General features: G+C 36.6%; 1 protein-coding gene across 1 annotated transcript in view; it reads left to right on the forward strand.

Annotated features, from left to right (window-relative positions):
- ADAMTS3 (ADAM metallopeptidase with thrombospondin type 1 motif, 3) overlaps positions 1–19366 on the forward strand; it is a 283309-nt gene that overhangs the window by 146842 nt on the left and 117101 nt on the right. Inside the window, exon 4 of the mRNA XM_010839082.1 lies at positions 674–830. Within this exon, the coding sequence (XP_010837384.1) occupies positions 674–830 (157 nt within the window). The remainder of the gene's footprint in view (positions 1–673; positions 831–19366) is intronic.

A 19366-nucleotide genomic window follows, 5' to 3' on the forward strand; every position in this document is an offset into this window, starting at 1 on the left:
TGAGGTTATGTTCTGTCTACGTTATGGTTATGTTATGCCTGCTGCTATGTCTGCTTCTCTCCTGCCTGCTTCATCAGCCAGGAGAGAGGCTGTGTTATGGCTGCCGTGCCAGCCAGGAGAAAATAAATGTGTCTGCAGTTCCTACTGTTCCTTGAGTCTTCATCCAGCCTCTGATTTCCTGCATTGCCTACCCTGGGTTCAGCAAACAGTGTGAACAGCAAGACAATTGGTGTCACAAACAGGATCAACAACACCTAGGAATATTTTATTCCTACCATATATGAATTTCTACCTTTGAATGACTGATATTTATAGCTTAACCATTTTAATCTGGTGGCTCAGATGGTAAAGAGTCTGCCTGCAATGCAGGAGACATAGGTTCGATCCCTGAGTTGGGAAGACCCCCTAGAGAAGGGAATGGCAACCCACTCCAGTACTCTTGCCTGGAGAATCCCCTGGACAGAGGAGCCTGGTGGACTACAGTCCTTGGAGTTGCAAAGAGTTGGACACAACTGAACAACTAACAGTAACTAGCTAGTTTGAATTTGTAACCAAAAGTGGAAAGAAAGTTCATTAGTTTTCAAAAATTGTATTCTTGCCATTTAAAACACTAATTGTAAGCTAGAGATAATAGATATTTCTTTTAACGTAACACATTTTATGTTTTCTCTAGGCTGGAATGATAAAAAGTGATAATGATGAGTATTTCATTGAACCCTTGGAAAGAGGTAAGCAGATGGAGGAAGAAAAAGGAAGGATTCATGTTGTCTACAAGAGATCAGCAGTAGAACGGGCTCCCATAGACATGTCCCAAGACTTCCACTACAGAGGTAGGCATCTTTGACAAGCCTCAATAGTTAACTGTGGTTCTAAGATAATGATGAAAACAACTCTCCCATCAGTTAAGAGAATGTGATAGTCATGTGCCTTTATATAATGTGGAAGAAGCAAAAGAAGCTTATATTTATAAGTTATAACATATGGCTTGCCAATTTTTAAATGCATAAGAGAAATACATATTACAGGTATTATTTTACTTCAAGGCATCATTCTCCCAATTTGTTATTTTTTATTTCTTTTAAATTTTCACATTAAAATGAACTTTTCTCTAGCTTGGGTTAAAATTTCAAAGTGTGTCTTTCAGGATAATCTAAATTATGCATTATTAATATTATTTTAAAACTTTTAAAATGAGATATATTGACACAGCAAAGAATTGTATTTTGTTTGAAGCCCAGTGTGATAGATAACATTTGGAAATAAGAATGCTCTTTGATTTCGCCTGTTTTGCAAAACTTTTTACAATGTAAAAGTGACAATTAGTTGAGTGATTCTGTCAAATTTTATTTTAAGGTAGGCTAGGCCACTAAAGTCAAGTGAATTATTGCCTGTCAAGGTTTTCTGTTTATTTTTTTTTTAATGGGATTGGAAAGTAACTTGGTATTAAAGAAATGCTTTTATAAGTTTGGTATTGAAATTCCCTTTATGGAAAATAAAAGAATAATAGGAATATGTTTTTTAACCAAATCTCAAAAAGCCTGTACAATTGACCCTTGAACAGCACTGGAGTTGGAGTATCAATCCTCCTTGCCCTTGAAAATCCACATATGATTTATAGCCTCATCCCTTACATTTGGGTCCTCTGTATCTGAGGTTCCCTATCCTCAGATTCAACCAACTCTGGATTCAACCAACTAGGAATCAGTGGATCATGCAATATGGTAGTATTTACTGTAGAAAAAAAATCCACTTAGAAGTCGACCCAGGTAGTTCAAACCCCTGTTGTTCAAGGGTCAACTGTATTATCTTTTGTAAGGCCAACTTTCTAAATTAAAGGCAATGGAAATTTCCCCTAGGGAAATGTCAGGGATACAGATAATCTTCTTAAGTTAGAAGCCATCTGTCTTCTAGATTAATGATGTCTTCTGAGAGTTGTTGCCTAGTTATTAGTCTGAGGATCAGATGCCACCATCTTCCTTTTACATGTGGTATTAATTGAAATAGTACCATTTAAAATGCATTTAAAATTAACATTGCCTGAAAATTTTTTGAGAAATTTCTGATTTGAAACAATAGGTCTGTGTTAACAGATGCAGTGCTATGAAATGTGTATCTATCCCAGGGGGTCACTGTAGTATAATAGAAGGAAATACACTCTGCAGTTAGAGAGACATAATAATGATAATAAGTAATAATAATAATGTGAGTAACAGCTCTACAACATAAGTTGTTAGATTAGTAGTTAACATTTTGGAGCCTCAGTTTCTTTATCTGTGAATAGAGATCAGAAATATATATCACACGGTTGTAATAAATATTAGAAATATCATACACAGATTGCTGAGTGTAACCCTCAGCAATAATAGGTCCTGAATCAATGTTAGCTGTGGTTATTGTTATTAATTATTGATATTAATTATTTTGTGCAAAAGTTTACATAATAGGAGTTTTATTAAAGTTGAATAGTTAGACATTGCTTTCTCACATGTTGTGAATGCATTACCATTAATTCTCATTTATAAATATCTTCATGCTTTAGAAATGTTAATCTAAATCAAAAGATGGTGATATCAAAAGATAGATAGTAGGGTACAGTGCTTTTTCTATAATCCTGATTGTTGTATGTTAAAAGTAATATCTTTTTTGAAGCAACAAACATCTTTTAGAAAAGCATAGCCCCACAGACTATAGAATGGTCTTGGAGGACTGGAAACCAGATTAGCCTCTACGACTGTCCTCTGCTCCATCTATCATACTGTAGTTTCACCAAACTGTACCCTGTTCCTCCACTGCAGTCTCTGAAGGTATCTATTTCTATAAATAGCACCCTTTGGTGCTTTCCAATAGTCTGATATCTATAGGGGAAGAGAGATTATTTTTTTCTTGAAATAATAAAATTGTAAGAAATATTACATTTAATACCTATTGTATTTTTGGATGTTAAATTAGACAAAATAATTCAGGAGTCAAGGTATATACATTTAAAAGAATTGGATATAATTAATTTGGGACATTATTTTAGGAGACCATTAACAATATAAATTCCAGTAGCATCAGTATCAGTATAATCAGATTATGTGAAGAATTTTTAAGAAGACAGACTCTGAAAACAGTTTTCCAATTGCAAATAGAGGATTCAGTTCAGTTCAGTTGGTCAGTTATGTCCGACTCCTTGTGACCCCATGAATCACACAGCACGCCAGGCCTCCCTGTCCTTCACCAACTCCCAGAGTTCACTCAAACTCATGTCTGTTGAGTCAGTGAAGCCATCCAGCCATCTCACCCTCTGTCCCCTTCTCCTCCTGCCCCCAATCCCTCCCAGCATCAGGGTCTTTTCCAATGAGTCAACTCTTCGAATAGAGGATTACTTTATAGTAAAAAGTAAGCCACAACCTAGGGTAATATATTTTGGAAAGGTTTTCAGCTGTCAATGGGTCAAAGCAAAAGGGGTTCCCTTGTTAACTCTCAGTTACCTTAAAACTGGAACCAAAATAGAGCCATTCAGTTCTCTTAGAACATTCCATGATAAACCTTAGTATGAACTTCACAATTTTTATTTTCTTATTTATGTAGTTCCGATTGAACTGAGTTGCTGGTGCTATCAATTTACCTCTTTTGGAGAGTCTTAAATTGTAACGATATATTTTAAAAATGTAAATATCTTCCTAGGGTAAATAGAGATTCAAATTTAGAACCTGAAATACCGACTATAATATTTAAATTATTCTTTTAATTTCTTGGTTTCAGGACTGAGAGCCAAGATTTTTCATGGACTAAATACTTTCCAAGTGAAAATTAAGAATATATTTTTATAATTCATTCCATCATTCTGAAATTTAAAATTAAACAGGTTCCAGAATTATAAAGATATATTGGTTTATAAATGAAAACTATAGTATGATATAAAATATTAATTTGGGGGGTCAATATAGGATGTTGTTTTAGGAGATATAAGGTCTCTCTTCAGTGAGTTATAGGAAGAGGAATAAAATATATAAGATAAGCCTTCCTCAGAAAGAAATGTATTTGAGGGCCACAGTCTTCATAAATTTCTCTAATAGGTTAATATAAACACTCATCAGGAGGGGTTTGGATCATAAGCAAGGCACTTCTATCCCTTTACAGCTTCATCAGTGGGGCCCTTGTAAATAAATGCTCTGCTGTTATTTTGCTAGTCATCACACATTGCCTGGCCACATTTCTTGCTTTGTCAGTTTAGCAGTTCAGAAATGCCATTCATTTGAGGTCTGTAATTTATTGCAAGTGTTCTGCTGCTGCTGCTGCTAAGTCGCTTCAGTCGTGTCTGACTCTGTGCGACCCCATAGACAGCAGCCCACCAGGCTCCCCCGTCCCTGGGATTCTCCAGGCAAGAACACTGGAGTGGGTTGCCATTTCCTTATCCAGTGCATGAAAGTGAAAAGTGAGAGTGAAGTCGCTCATTCGTGTCCGACCCTCAGCTACCCCATGGACTGCGGCCTACCAGGTTCCTCTGTCCATGGGATTTTCCAGGCAAGTGTTCTAAGTTAAAACCAATTATGACATGAACTAGGTGAGGAGTAGTGACTTGGAAAGAAGGAGCCAGACTGGGTTGAGATTGAAGTAAAATAGATGGGGTTATTTGATAGAGTAGTTGTTGGGGTAGAGAGAGAGGAAGAGTGATCATGGATGACTGAGAATCCTAATCTGGAAGACTATAGAGAATTCTGTTTCCAGAATTCAGGTATTTCAAATGAGAAGTTGGAATAGACTTGGTGAAGAATGACAAGTGAGAATAATTTTGGATACATTAACTTTGAAGATCCATTGGGACAGTAAGTGCTCTAAAAAATTCATAGTATATTTTCAAAATCATGTCCCAACCTCAGTGCATGACTGTTATATACCTGTTGCAGTGGGGATGGGTAGAAGTGATCTTGGGAGTCAGGTAGCAGATACTGGCTCACGGTTGCTTAGAATGGCTCTGCTTGCCTTTTACTCTTTCATTACTAACTCCATATCAGTGAGAATCAGAAATTGAACATCGCACAACTTTGGGAACCCATGAAAGATCTTTGCTACCTATCACTATAGGAAAGAAGATTATGTTCTTAAAAACAAACAAAAAAAGAAAAAAAAAAAGTTTGGTTCTGCCATACTCAAGAGCCCTAAGGTATTCCACTTGACTGAAAGCAAACATCTATTTTGATTCCTTATCTTTAAAAATATTTACCTAGGTTTCCATTAAAAGTCACAGCTTTGAACCTGTTGAGATGATAGATTATATAGTACAATTCAACAACAACATCAGCAAATCCTCCGACATTCTCATATATTGCACAGATTTTCTTTCCTTGACCCTTAAAGAGGTTATATTGTTTTTGAAATGTGGAAAAATATAAATATCTGTTTAAAAATATATTGAACTTGAACTTATAAAGTCACAAATACAGTGCTCTGTTCTAGAATTATTCTTTCAAGAATAAGACCTAAAACATATTTGGCAATATAAATAATATTTTCCAGTACAGAACTGGCAGGTGTTCACAACACATACCACACCCAGGTTCTGGCAAAGAATACCATCCTTTTCATTAAAGGACAAATATAAACTTGGCATGCTACGATAAAGAAAATTGTCTACTTCATCATGGGGGAGAGTTGAAGTTACTTCTTTTCTGATTTCTGTTTTGGGAGTATGGGAATTACATCCATTTTTGGCATCTTTAGTTTGGACAAAATTGTTTTATATATTACTGATTTGAATTTTACTTGGTAAAAACATGGCTAATAAACTCTTAAAGGGTCATAAAATTCACCACCACTGTTTAAATTAGTCATCAGTCTAAACCCAGATAAAAAGGAAAATACATGTCTGATCATCTCTGAAGAATGTCTACATTGTCATCAATAAGTAGTTTGTTTTAGGTAGTCTATTTTTCTGGGGGTGGGGTAGACTGTACTTGTATGACATCATTCAGCTTCTCATAATTTTTTTTCTTAATCTCTAGGCCCTTAGGCTTCTCCCCTCAAATTACAAACTATTCATTCACCAGAAGCTTTGTGTTAAAGTAATTTTTGTAATTACTTCCTACCAGTGGGAAACAAGGAATAGTAAGCCTTTATCTCCCAGCTTCCTTTCAGGATTTTCATTTTCCTGCATGAACCCAAGTGCTTGTGTTGCTGGTGTGGTTGTCATGGTGCTGTGAAGGAGTGTCTTTGTCCCAGGTGGGAAACATGTACAAGTCAGAAATGATTTGGGAGTTGCTCCTGGTTGCCAGGGAATGGAACTATGAAACAAGAACTAGAATAATGGGAAGACTATTCCTTATTTTAGTGACACTAGGAACTTCCTAGGCACAGAGTCCTTCCTTGATCTGTAGACACATCAGTAGGTGCTGTAATCCTTTGTATTTGGAAGTTCTCATGACCTATGCCCTAATCAAGGAGAAACTTTGGTGGGCATTGTAACCCACCCCCCCCAAAAAAAAAATCAAATGAGAATTTAATTTTCACAGATGTTTTCTTATGAATGAAGCAAGAAAGATAATATTACTAAATCATTAAGTTCTGTCAATAGCAAATATTCTTTTAGGTAGATGTTAAATGATAAAATTTTCACAGCTGCATAGTTTAGTCTATATAATTTAAGGGTCAGCTATTTGTCAAAGCTACTCCCATTGGCTTCACATAGAAATACTAATGACATTTATGGGATTCCTTTTCAGGTTGGTTTTTTTTATATTTCATAATCTAGGTATTTATAATAATTATTGACAAAAGGAGGCAATTGAAGATTGAATTATTATATAAAGTAATCAGGAAGCAGAGTGAAGATTAAAGGAGCTTTCAGATGTGAAACATGAAAGATAATACTTTATTTCCCTTATTAACATGTCTTACTGGGCCTATTCTATCTCTTCATGAATAAGTACAATGAAAGGAGTGTTTATATAGACCAGGCTTAAAGTGCACAAAATATTAGTCTGTATTTTTTCTAATAAAGTATTGAATATGGAAATGCACAACTTGTGTTGAGAATTCAAAGTTGCTGGATTACTATCAAAATTTTTGATAAGAGACATTGATTCAAAAATTTTTTTTTTGTCTGTTTGGTTTTCTTCTCATCTTTCACAACTATTATAACCACTTATCTGCTGTTCCACATTAACTTGTTCTTTTGGTTTTGTGCTATTTGTTCATTATTTCAGGACTCTGATTAATAATACCAAGCATCCTAAGATTTTGTGTATATTCTTGTCCAAAGGATAGTCTTTAAGTGTTTTTTAGATGCTACCTGAGTATAAGCCAATACTCAAGGCTTATATCTCTTGTGTGATTTATAGATTTATGTGTGGTTTTTGAATGTTAAGAATCAAGTCTGCGTGGGACTAAACCTTTTTACATTCTAAGTTCAATCATCTGCTTCAGCATGGCAGGTTTTGTTTTCACATTTTTAGTTTTATCAGGTCTTACCTTGCATACTCAGGGGAGAAAAGCAATGTTTAAACCCTTTTTGGTGAGACAAATGAGTGATAAAAGCAGACTCTTTTTATATCCTGTGCTCTGTACTGGTAAAATGTCATTAAACAGCCTTTAGGTAACAAGAAATTAGGATATTAGGACAGCTTTTAAATATCTCCATTTCCCGTTTTGGATGATGTATGCAGGTAAAGGCAATATAGGAATTTTATGCAAATAAACATTGCCCCTTCTCATTCTGTGATGCTGGGGTTGGCTTTTGAATCCAGTAGGAAGTCCAGAGGAAATCAGCGCAGGGTGTAGTAGATGCACCTTCCAATTTATGTTTAAAGGGGGTACAATTAATTTAATCAAGTTAGATACATTGATTTTGTCTCTTCAACACCTTTCTCTTATCTGTGATGATCCAACATTTGAAAAGTCAGAGGAAGTATTTGTAGTTGTTATAGGGGTTGCTATCATTTGAGTTCCTCTGGGCATTTTAAAAACACTGTCACTCCCTACTTCTCTTCCACTTAAATTTATGGAAGACATATTCTAACATCCTGTTATTTCAGACTTCTACAAATTATTAATGAACTTTCATGATATACATAGGAATTATTTGTAGACTTGAGATCTATAAGCTTTGATGTTGGACAAAATCATTATTATATGAACCACCCGGATTTTTATTCTTAAGTAAAGTCCCAACTTTTTTGGATTTTTCGTCTTTCCTAGTTAAAAGGCCCAGTTATAATGAGACTCAGAGGTCAACTCATAGCATCCAGTAGCACCTCACTCCACTCTATTTCTCCTCTTGTGACCTTATGACAACTTTGATAAAGTAACTCAAATAATCTGAATTAAATTCAAGTTTTGTATTCTGAATAGAAATTAAGGAACTGGGAAGTCAACAGTTTAAGTAGTAGGAATTATGAAATTGGACCTTCCTTTTATTAATAGAATGATGACTTTGTAGCACATATTGGAGGGAAAAGAAGAAAAAGGAAAGCAGAGATATTCCAAATGCAGAATGCATCACGTTTTGATTTTGTACAGAAGTTTTAGATGTTAACTGGTATGTGGGCTGCTTTGGCTGGCTGAGTGGGCCTCACTGGACTGATATTCCTGGTCTGCCTGGCCACTGTGAGACCTACTGGCATTCAACGCTGGGCTTTCTCAGTCGGACTCCATCTGCTCTCAGGGATGCAGCAGACCACCCACCCTCAGCTCTGACTAGGACTAATGTTTCCCCAGCCCATGTGATCTGCCCACAGCTTCTGTGTGGGAGCACATCATGGTGGTTCAGCAGTCCTTTATGACAGGAAACTCAGATCGTGCTATTTTTCAGTTCAGTTCAGTTGCTCAGTCATGTCTGACTTTTTGCAACCCACAGACTATGGCATGCCAAGCTTCCCTGTCTGTCACCAACTCCCAGGGCTTGCTCAAACTGAAGTCCATCGAGTTGGTGCTGGCATTCTTACAGCATAGGAACCAAGGGGTGTCATGGCTTCCTTGGCTACAACTGGATCTATGTGCTAGGAAGTTAAGTGTTCTTCCAGTGTCCCCAGAGTAGAGTGGGAGAACAGGCTTTGGCCCTTGGAGGTCCTCAGAGATCTGTGTGTTTTAGTGCTGTGCCCCTTCTTTTGAGATTTTGCCTTGAAGGGAACTGGGAAGAAATCAGAATCACTGTATCCTCTCCATAAGCAGTCCAGAATCAGAAGGGCCAAGCTTGCCTTTTTAGTCCTGTAATTAAATATTTTTTTCCTCACTGCTCTAGCCTCATGATTAAGACTAATGATGACCAGGACTTTCTCTCATAGGAGGAAAACATAAAAACAAAACAAAAAAACCCTCTGTATTGTGGTCTCCAGGCCTAGCATTGATATGTTACATGAGAGCTATGAAGAATTAGAAAATTCTTTTTTAACCTACAGATCTCTTTATTTTGAAAAACCTTATTTGAACTGCAGAAGTTGAATATCAAGTCTTTATATTCTTGGTGCAACAATCCTAGTGTCTAACAGCTACTTTCCTTTCCCTTCCCAGTCTTCCAGCTAGAGTTTGGGGGTCATTAGCAGGTTATCTATGCATGAAGGCAGAGAAGAATAATATATTCTTAAAATATCATTGCCATGTCACAGATTACTCTACTTCTGGGGTTCACATTGTTGTAGTTGCAAAAACCATATATATTGAAAGGGCTTTTGTTAGAATCCTGTCTCCTCTGACTATATACATGTAATTTGGGATGAAGAATAATAAGATGTCAAGTACAAAATAGCAAAAAGAAAAAACAAACAGGATTAAAGTGGAATTGATGTCAGAAAAAATAAATATTATCTTTATAACCCAAGCATACCTTACCTCATGACTTGTAATCTAAAATGAATCACAGATACAGTTTGGACATCCTGAGTCATCAGGAGAACCTTGGAATTTTCAGTTTTCCAGTGTCTATATATATAAATTTGGAATCTTAACTCTTGCTTGATAGTTGTTTTCTTTTTCTAACTAATATCTGAAAATATGGAATTTTATCTCAAATTCTATAATACTTGTGATCAAAAGAAGATATCAAATTTATTCTCCTTATGAATATAGAGTCCTGATGTTTTCTTTCTGATATGATTAAAACAAGAAGTGACTTTTATGCATATTAGAGAACAGTAGCATAAATATAGTCCTTAGAAGCCCGGTTACTTACTTTTGCAGATTTTTCTAACTTTTGGTCCAGAGATAGAATAATGGTGTTGAAAGTGACAGAGGTACCATGTCCAGCCATCCTTCAGTACAAATAGGGAGGTCATCTGTTTTAGTCTTCTTCAGTTCTTGGCAATAACAAAGGAAAAATGAATAAGAACAGTCATGAAGGCAGTCCCTTACCTTCGGTCCCCAGCTCCAGTAACTATAGCTTAAAAAGAACAACTTAAATGTGATAGACAGCAGAAAAACTAATGGGAGGGGGGAACTGTAAATGCTCAGTATTTAATCCATTGAGAATACCCCTTATATTTTCATGAATAAAGACAAAATATAAGTGGTTATTTTAGAAAACATATTTTGATATAAGAACATGTTGCATTAAGATGGGATCACACACATTCTCTGTTCCACCCCTTTGCACACATACTTTAACCCCACCTTAATGGCCATTCCTGTGAAAGGTATTTCATAGCCAAAGGAATACAGTCCAACTGTGTTAAATTTCTTAGAGTAAAGTTAGCCAAGGATATCCTGTAAAAACAGACTCAAGCATTTGAATATGATCTCGTGAGCCAGTTTTAAAATTAGATCTTCAACCTGGGTCTTTGGAACACTAAAGAAATCTGAAAATCTAAGCAGTGACTTTTTTTGATACAAGAGTACTAACATGTATCTTTTCAACATTTTTTACTATTTCCTATCTCACAGAGAAAGGGGGGAAAGCTCACATTTTTTCAGCTAGTTCATTAGAAAACTAAAGTATTTATCAGAGATAGAATAGGTGTCTACAGCTTATGCCTTCACAGAGTATGCAGACACAATGTATAATTGTTAATGGTGAGTTTTAGGCTAACATGTATTTATTATAAGTACTTAACATATGCTTTCCCGTAGAGTATAATATACTTCTATAAGTAAGTAAATGTTAGTTGCTCAGTCCTGTCCAATTCTTTGGGACCCCATGACCCCCTGCCAGGCTCCTTTGTCCATGGAATTCTCCAGGCAAGAATACTGGAGTGGGTGGCCATTCCTTTCTCCAGGGGATCTTCTCGACCCAGGGATGGAACCTGGATCTCCTGCATTGCAGGCAGATTATTTACCATCAAAGCCACCAGGGAAACCCATACTTCCAAGATTGATAAAGATACATATCAAGATTGATTTTTTAAAATGCAATTAAACTAATCAGTTACAAAATTAGCTTTTTAATAACTGATCTAGGAAGCATGTTCAGTGACTTTAGAGATACCAGTGAAGGCTGAAGTGCTTGAGGGACTTCAGGCTGATAGTGAAGGATGCCTGGAAGTGATGACTGGGAAAAAAGGAAGACAATCCTAAGGAACCAAGACAAAGGTTTAGGTAGAGACATGATAGTGATGATGTGATGTTGACATTATTATTAATAACTAAAAGTAGAAAACACACATATATGAATCATGTTACCTCAAGGATTTTTTTTTTTTGGTTGGTTGGTTTTTTATGTAATAACTAATTCAACCAGATTGATTCAGTGTCCTAGCTGCTATTAATTGGCAAACATATTTTTTCTTTAGTATAGTTTTAGCCCAAAGGCTTCCCAGTAATTGGCTTTGTGTTAACATTAAAAATTTTTAAGTAACATGCCCAACAGAATGTCTTATATTATCCCTGACCCCTACTTAATCTCTGAGCAGAGTGTTCAGGGATAGGGCAGAGATAAGGGTTCTCTGTTACATGCATTGCTTAGTTTTAAAATTATTATACAGAAAAATAATTTTAAAATTTTAATTGTGGAATAACTATAAACAGACCCTGATGCTGGAAAAGATTGAACACAAAAGGGGAAGGGGATAGCAGAGGATGAGATAGTTAGATAGCATCACTGACTCAACGGACATGAATTTGAGCAAACTCTGGGAGACCATGAAAGACAGGGAGACCTGGCATGCTGCAATCCATGGGGTCACAAATAGCTGGACGTGACTTAGTGACTGAACAACAACAACACACCCAAACTCAGTGTGCTTCAAAAGTAATGTTACATGTTCATCTTTATTAGAAGTAAAAAGACATTTTTGTGCCTAGCTAGATGTAACTTTGGAAGAAATATTTAATGTAGTTAAATAAGCTTCCTTATTGTGTCACTTATTTGTTATTACTCTTTTTTGAAATATATTCTTGTCACCTCTATTTAGTGTTTATTATCCAGCTTGAAGGTCATTTTTTAATGAAAGTGTTATTTTTTTCCCCTGAAATTTCATAGTTCTTAAAAGTTCATTTGTACACTTTGCCATATACCATCTTATAATATGAATTTTTTCCTTAATTTATTGAGATCTGTTTTTCAGCTCCTGGTATTTCATTTATTTTCAAAATAAATAACACAACTTTTTATTGATACACTATGCTGCTCCATTTTGATTTTTACTTCTCTTTACCTCCCTGTGGCCTTAGACTCCCCCTTTGGGTTTCATGACTAGCGTCTTACTTGGATTTCTTTCTTAAGCCTCCTTCCTTTATAATTTTTCCTCTTCCCATCCTTTTCACACAAGTCTCCTTCTTCTTTCTCATGTCTTATACCATTAGTGATCTTTGGGAGAATTGCATGGTCGCGTATATCATCTAGATTCCTCTTGAACTCCAAGACTGTATATTCAAGAACTTTTTAGCCACCTGCACTTAGATTTCCCACAAAGACCTCTAACTCAATATGGCCAACATTGAACTTGTCTTTAACTATCAACCAGTTCCTAAACTGCTCCTTGATTCTCATATTAGATTTTAGTCTTAGTGAATGGTACTGGTATCCACCCAGTTAATCCTTCTGATTTCCATATCCTTTATCTAGTTGGCAGCAAGACTGGCAAGTTATCTACCCAGAAAGCTCTCAAGATAGCCCCTTCAGTCTCCAATTTTCTACTTCTGTTCAGAACCTAATAGTTTTCTGTTTTGAGTACTGCAGCAGTCCCTTGACTGTTCTCCAGTTCTAAACCCAGGTCACTCTAGTCCATTTTGAGATGTTACCAAATGTTGTGGATCATGTACCTACACCATGTTAGTGTGTGTGTTTGCATAGACACAAATGTATTATTATAGTTTATATATTACAGAATATGTGTAACATATATGACGTTCTCAGGGGTAGAAATTAAAAAGAATATAACAGAGATAACTTTGATAGAAGTGCTATTTTTTCTCCATATTCCAGTACATATTTTTATATATCTCTGTAATGTAAGTACACTGGTATCCTGCTTTGGAGATTGCTGCTTTTGATGGAAAATTTAGTAACCTTTCTGAACTGAAATACTTATAATATCACTATGTAGTCTAAACCTTTTAATTTTGGGGTAATTTTCTTTCCCCACTCATTATTGGATAGAATATAACCATTTTAGCATTGTCCTCAGGCAGCACCTGGAATCTATTCACCTATTTTTTCTCTCTTACTGTCATTAGTGACACCCATTTCCCACTATACACTGTTTACTTTGAACTTTACTGAACTTTGAATTCCATAAACATACATTTTCCCCCACTCTACTTTCTTGTTTGTCCTTAGATATGATAGACCACATATCTCTTTCTTTTAAGATATTGGAATGTGTCTATATCAGGTTTAACCACTAGACCATCTTTTTGAGAAGAGAATAAATGTCCGCCTTCAGTTTTGTAGAATCTGAAAGGTAGATAATTTTTATCTCATATATGAGACTCAATGAAATGAGATAATTAACTTCAGCTTCTAGCACACATGGTTTGACTGTTTTTTTTGTTGTTGTTGTTTTGTTTTTTTTCCTTTTTTTTGTTATTTTATTTTATTTTTAAACTTTACATAATTGTATTAGTTTTGCCAAATATCAAAATGAATCTGCCACAGGTTTGACTGTTTTAATTCATATATTACCTCTTATTTTCATCTAATCTCATCCAACAAACTCTTGAGAAGAAAGATTAAAATTTTATTTGAATTTTAAAGATTAAAAGCTTCAAGTTTCTTATGTATAATAATTTAAGGGAGGTCAATTTTTTCTTAACTGGCATTGTATGTGATTGAGATAGGGCCTACCATTAACACATATCAGAGGGGGAAAGTAGAAAATACTTTGAGAAAATGTTCAGTCTCTTAAAAAAGTCATTGTTCTCCAGATACTTCCAAGAAATATCTGAACAGAATTTTTTTCTAAAGAAATTGAACTCTGATAAAGAAGACATTCTTAATCTGCAAGGACATCAATAGGTCTAACAGCTTCTTGAATTTATTTTCTATATTCATAATATATATTTCTATATTCATATTTGTGTTGTCCCTTCTCTCCCAGAGAGGTTTCATACCTTGCAAAGGATTTTCAATAGGGTCCATTATTTTAAAATTGGTGGTATGGAAACTGTTCTCAAACTGTTTTAATTCTCTTTGAGTAACTCGATATGCTCTTCCAAGCTATTTATATACATATATTCAGAACTAACAGGGTGAGAAGTGGGTCTTCCTTATAAAATGACTATGTTGCCTAACACTTTGGACTTTTAGTATGAGAACATTAATTGAATAATATACTTATCCCTCAGTAAAAAATGTAATCTTTTTTGCCCTTTTAAATGTACTCTAGTCTAGTAGTACCTTCTGGCTAAAGATAAAAATGATATGTTTCAGTGGGAGGGAAACGTATTGCAGTATGCTTCCTTTTCAATAATGCAGAAGATAAAGATATGGCACCCCTTCCAACACATAGGATACATTTGTATTTGAAGAAATACAGGAAATGTGTGCCATGAAAATGATAATGCTTCGGATGAAAAGATTTTCATTATCTCAACCAACAGTGGTCTTCAGAAGCAATGACATCATTGTTGCTTCACTGACTTCAGAATTCAGGAAAGAGCCCAAAGCCGAAGAACTCAGGCAGCCTCTTTGTCAGACGAGGTGCAGAAAAGAAGACACAAAGAGCCTCCCTTTGAATCATGGCAGGCTTTGCGACTCCTTTCTTGGCTCTTTGTGAAAGCACATGACTGGGCTTGTAGAAGATTAACCCCCTTAACATTTCTGTAAAAAAATTAAACAGATGCAAAGCAGCTCCATCACTTTTTTCCTCTCTGTTGTGAATTCAGCGTTATGGTGGGCAGTGAATTATTTTGAATTCCCTCAGAGAGGCCAGAGCAGTCAATGGGGACTGGTGAATGAGGGCCTTCTGAAGGGCTCAGTTGTGGGTTTTCTTGGGCTTTCACTGTTCTTTTTAGCATTATTCCTCTGAAAGAGTTCCCTCGAAGAGTGGGGTCAGTCTAGAGACCTTTATAGTGCTTGAAGTAATCCACCCTCTAATCTGTTCCTTCCTGTGGGAAAATCAGTGGAAAAAAAAAAAAGAGGGCAAGCCAGTATTTACATCCAGATATGGACTGTTTAGACTGTTTGCTTTTAATTTAGTACTGTTCTTTGCATGAAAATAGCTTGATTTCAACTTCAGTTCTTTAATAAAGAAAAAAAATTCCAAAAATTCAGTCATGGATTACTGACTTCACTTTCACTTTCACTTTCACATGCTGTCTTTGATACTTTTAACCAGTCATGTGTCAAAGCTGATGAGTTGATCTTAATTTTTAACTCTGTTTCTTACCCTGAATTACTATTTCATTAATCCAGCAGCTATTACATATTTCTTAAAATAAGTATGTGCTATTTTATTGTTTTGAGAGATAAATGATCTTTACATCTTTGTTACATTTCCCTGGTTCTGAGTTTATATATTATGTATATGGAAATCATTGATTGTGTATCTTGTCATGATATGTCAAAATGCTATGTTTGAGGGTAGCAAGATTTAGCTCTTGACTTCTCATGACAAAGCTGGTGACAGCGATAACACAAACAATATTTCTGTTGGGAATGGGACAGTAATTGGAAGATGGGATGATGAGCGAAGACTTTTGCATGCTTTTTTACTGTTGAATTTGTTTTAGGGGGTGGGACTGTGGATGATTTATTTCTTTTTGCTCTGGTTTCAACATTTTTTTTTTACAATTATCATAAAATGTTTTTGTAATAAGGGGAAAAAGAACAAAATTTCTTCTATTTTAAAATTTGAACATCAGCCACCCTTTTTCCTTTCCCCATGACAGATGCAGATCCTGGGCAAGTACTGGGCTTATGGGGGAGGCAGGCAGCTGGTGGTGAGGGGTGCAAGTGCCAGAGCCCATCACTTGGAGGTGGGCTGTGGGCAGACGCTGGCAAAACCTCTTAGGATGCTGTGAGAGTCACATAGACAGTTTCAAAGCTCAGATCAGGGCTCACACTAAGTGCTTTGTAAAACGAACGATTATTATTATTGACTAGCAACATCTTCACCACACTCAATACATTTGATAGCTTCACTCTGGAGGTGGGACCAAAAACATGATGTAAGATAGCAAGCTCCAATATCTTTTGACCAATAGCCATCATAGATCAGATAACCACCCCTTCCCCAGCCTTGACCTCCCAGGGCTGGCAAAGCAAAAATGTGGACAAACCTGGAGGAAGACTGGCTCTGAATCACACAGATGTCGCTTAACCTCTTTGTCTCGGTTTCCTCACTTATAAGATGGAGAGAATAATAGCCCCCACCTCACAGGAATGTGGTGAAGACTCAAAGAGGTCATGTAGACAAGACCCTTCTCCTTGGGTGCAGCCAACTGTGAGTGCTCAATAAATATTACACATTAGCACAGATTTTCCCTATCCTATGGTGGGCTCACATCCCAGTACATCCACTGTAAATTGAAAATCTCACAAGTAAAAATGCATTTAATACACCTAACCTATGGAACACCACTGCTTAGCATAGCACCTTAAATGTGCTCAGAACACTTAGAGTAGTCTACAGTTGAATCATCCAACACAAAGCCTCTTTTATCATAAAGTGCTGAATATCTCCTATGATGTACTGAAGACTGTACTGAAAGTGAAAAACAGGGTGGTTATCTGGAACAGAGTAGTTATAAGTGTATCAGTTGTTTGCTGTTATGATCACATGGCTGATTGGAAGCCAGCATCACCGGAGAGGACTGTACTGTCTACTGCTAGCCCAGAGAAAGAGCAAAAGTCAAAAGTCAAAGTATGGTTTCTACTGAGTGAGGACTGCTTTTACACCATCATAAAGCTGAAAAATCTTAAGTCAGTGTAAGTAGCGGACCATCTGTCCTTCAGCATTCACTAACACAGTGCTACCTGCCACCTGGATTTGGCCAGGCTTTAGAGGTTTTTCTGCCATTGTTTTCCAGTGTTAACCACTGTAATATAATATGAAGTAGACTTTTTCAAATGAGACATGTCCTCCTGTAGATTCTGGTTTGCTCCTCTGTTTATTCGCTTGGGCTGCCACAACTAAGCACCCCAGATGAGGAAGCTTAAACAGCAGAAGTTTATCTTCTCATAGATCCAGAGCCTAGAGTCTGAGGTCAAGGCGTCAGTAGGGCTGGTTCCTTCTGAGATGTTCCTCCTTGGCTTGCAGATGGCCGTCTTCACACGGTCTTCTTTGCCTGTGTGTCTCTGTCCACGTCTACTCGTCTTACAAGGATGCTGATCATTTGGATTAGGTTTCATGCTAGCGATCTCACTTTACTTAATTATCTCCTTAAGGATTCCCTAAATTAGTCACATTCTGAAGACGTAGGGGTTGGGACTTCAACACAAGAATTTGAGGGGGACAGTTCAGTCCCTGATAATTCCTCATGTTCTGGAAGAACAGAATTCTCTTCAAATTAAGAATCGGTTGACCCTGAGCCCCGGATATCTGAGCAGGTACAGTTCCTGATGATGAAACAGGCCCACAGATACAGCAGCAAAACTGCTCAATTTTTAAAAAATGGAATCATGCATTCATGTATTGCTTGTATATTTGAAGAAAAGTGAAATAACAAAGAGGAAAATTTATTCACCTGAGAGAAGTGGTGATCATTTTATTTCATGTTCACCTGTTTATTCTGCTACTCGACTTATAAAGATTGTATCTTGTAAAAGGCTCCAATTCCTATCTAAAAATTAATCTAAAAACTCCAAGTCATTAGGAAGAAGACTAAATGTTAGCTGCTTAGTCATGTCTGACTCTTTTGAACCCCATGCACTGTAGCCCCCCAGGCTCCTCTGTCCATGGGGTTCAGCAGGCAAGAATACTGGAGTGGGTAACCATGCCCTCCTCCAGCATATCTTGCCAACCCAGGGATCGAACCCAGGTCTCTTGCATTGTAGGCAAATTCTTTACCATCTGAGCCACTGGGGAAGCTCAAGAAGAAGGATAGGAGATTAGAACTAATACTTATATTGCAAAATATATGTAGGATAGAAGTAGAATGTGTTTTAGGCATAATTTTCTTGAAGACAGAATGCTTTGAAATTTCCTTTCTAGTTTCTGTTAGACATAAATCTAGCTTCTTCCATTTATCTTTGAAATATTGTAAATAGGAGAAGGCAATGGCACCCCACTCCAGTACTCTTGCCTGGAAAATCCCATGGATGGAGGACCCTGGTAGGCTGCAGTCCATGGGGTCACTAAGAGTCGGACACGACTGAGCGATTTCACGTTAACTTTTCACTTTCATGCATTGGAGAACGAAATGGCAACCCACTCCAGTGTTCTTGCCTGGAGAATCCCAGGGACGGGGGACCCTGGTGGGCTGCCGTCTATGAGGTCGCACAGAGTCGGACACGACTGAAGCGACTTAGCAGTGGCAGCAGCAGAGTTAAATAAAGTGAAAAAAGAAATAAATTGTGTTTAGGCAAGTAAGTCAATGAAAGAATTTAAATTCTTTGACCCCTCTTTCTCACTTTCCCCACTCTAGAGCTATTCTTAGAGAAAATTAGTGACTTAAAAATTAGTAATTTTTGGTCCAGTTTCATTCTTTTACAAGTGGTTGACCAGATTTCCCAGCACCACTTGTTAAAGAGATTGTCTTTAATCCATTGTATATTCTTGCCTCCTTTGTCGAAGATAAGGTGTCCATATGTGCGTGGATTTATCTCTGGGCTTTCTATTTTATTCCATTGATCAATATTTCTGTCTTTGTGCCAGTACCATTTCTAACACCATACACAAAAATAAACTCAAAATGGATTAAAGATCTAAACGTAAGACCAGAAACTATAAAACTCCTAGAGGAGAACATAGGCAAAACACTCTCCGACATACATCACAGCAGGATCCTCTATGACCCACCTCCCAGAATATTGGAAATAAAAGCAAAAATAAACAAATGGGAACCTAATTAAACC

The sequence above is a fragment of the Bison bison genome, unplaced genomic scaffold, assembly GCF_000754665.1.
Source record: "Bison bison bison isolate TAMUID 2011002044 unplaced genomic scaffold, Bison_UMD1.0 scf7180017864110, whole genome shotgun sequence".
Taxonomy (NCBI): domain Eukaryota; kingdom Metazoa; phylum Chordata; class Mammalia; order Artiodactyla; family Bovidae; genus Bison; species Bison bison.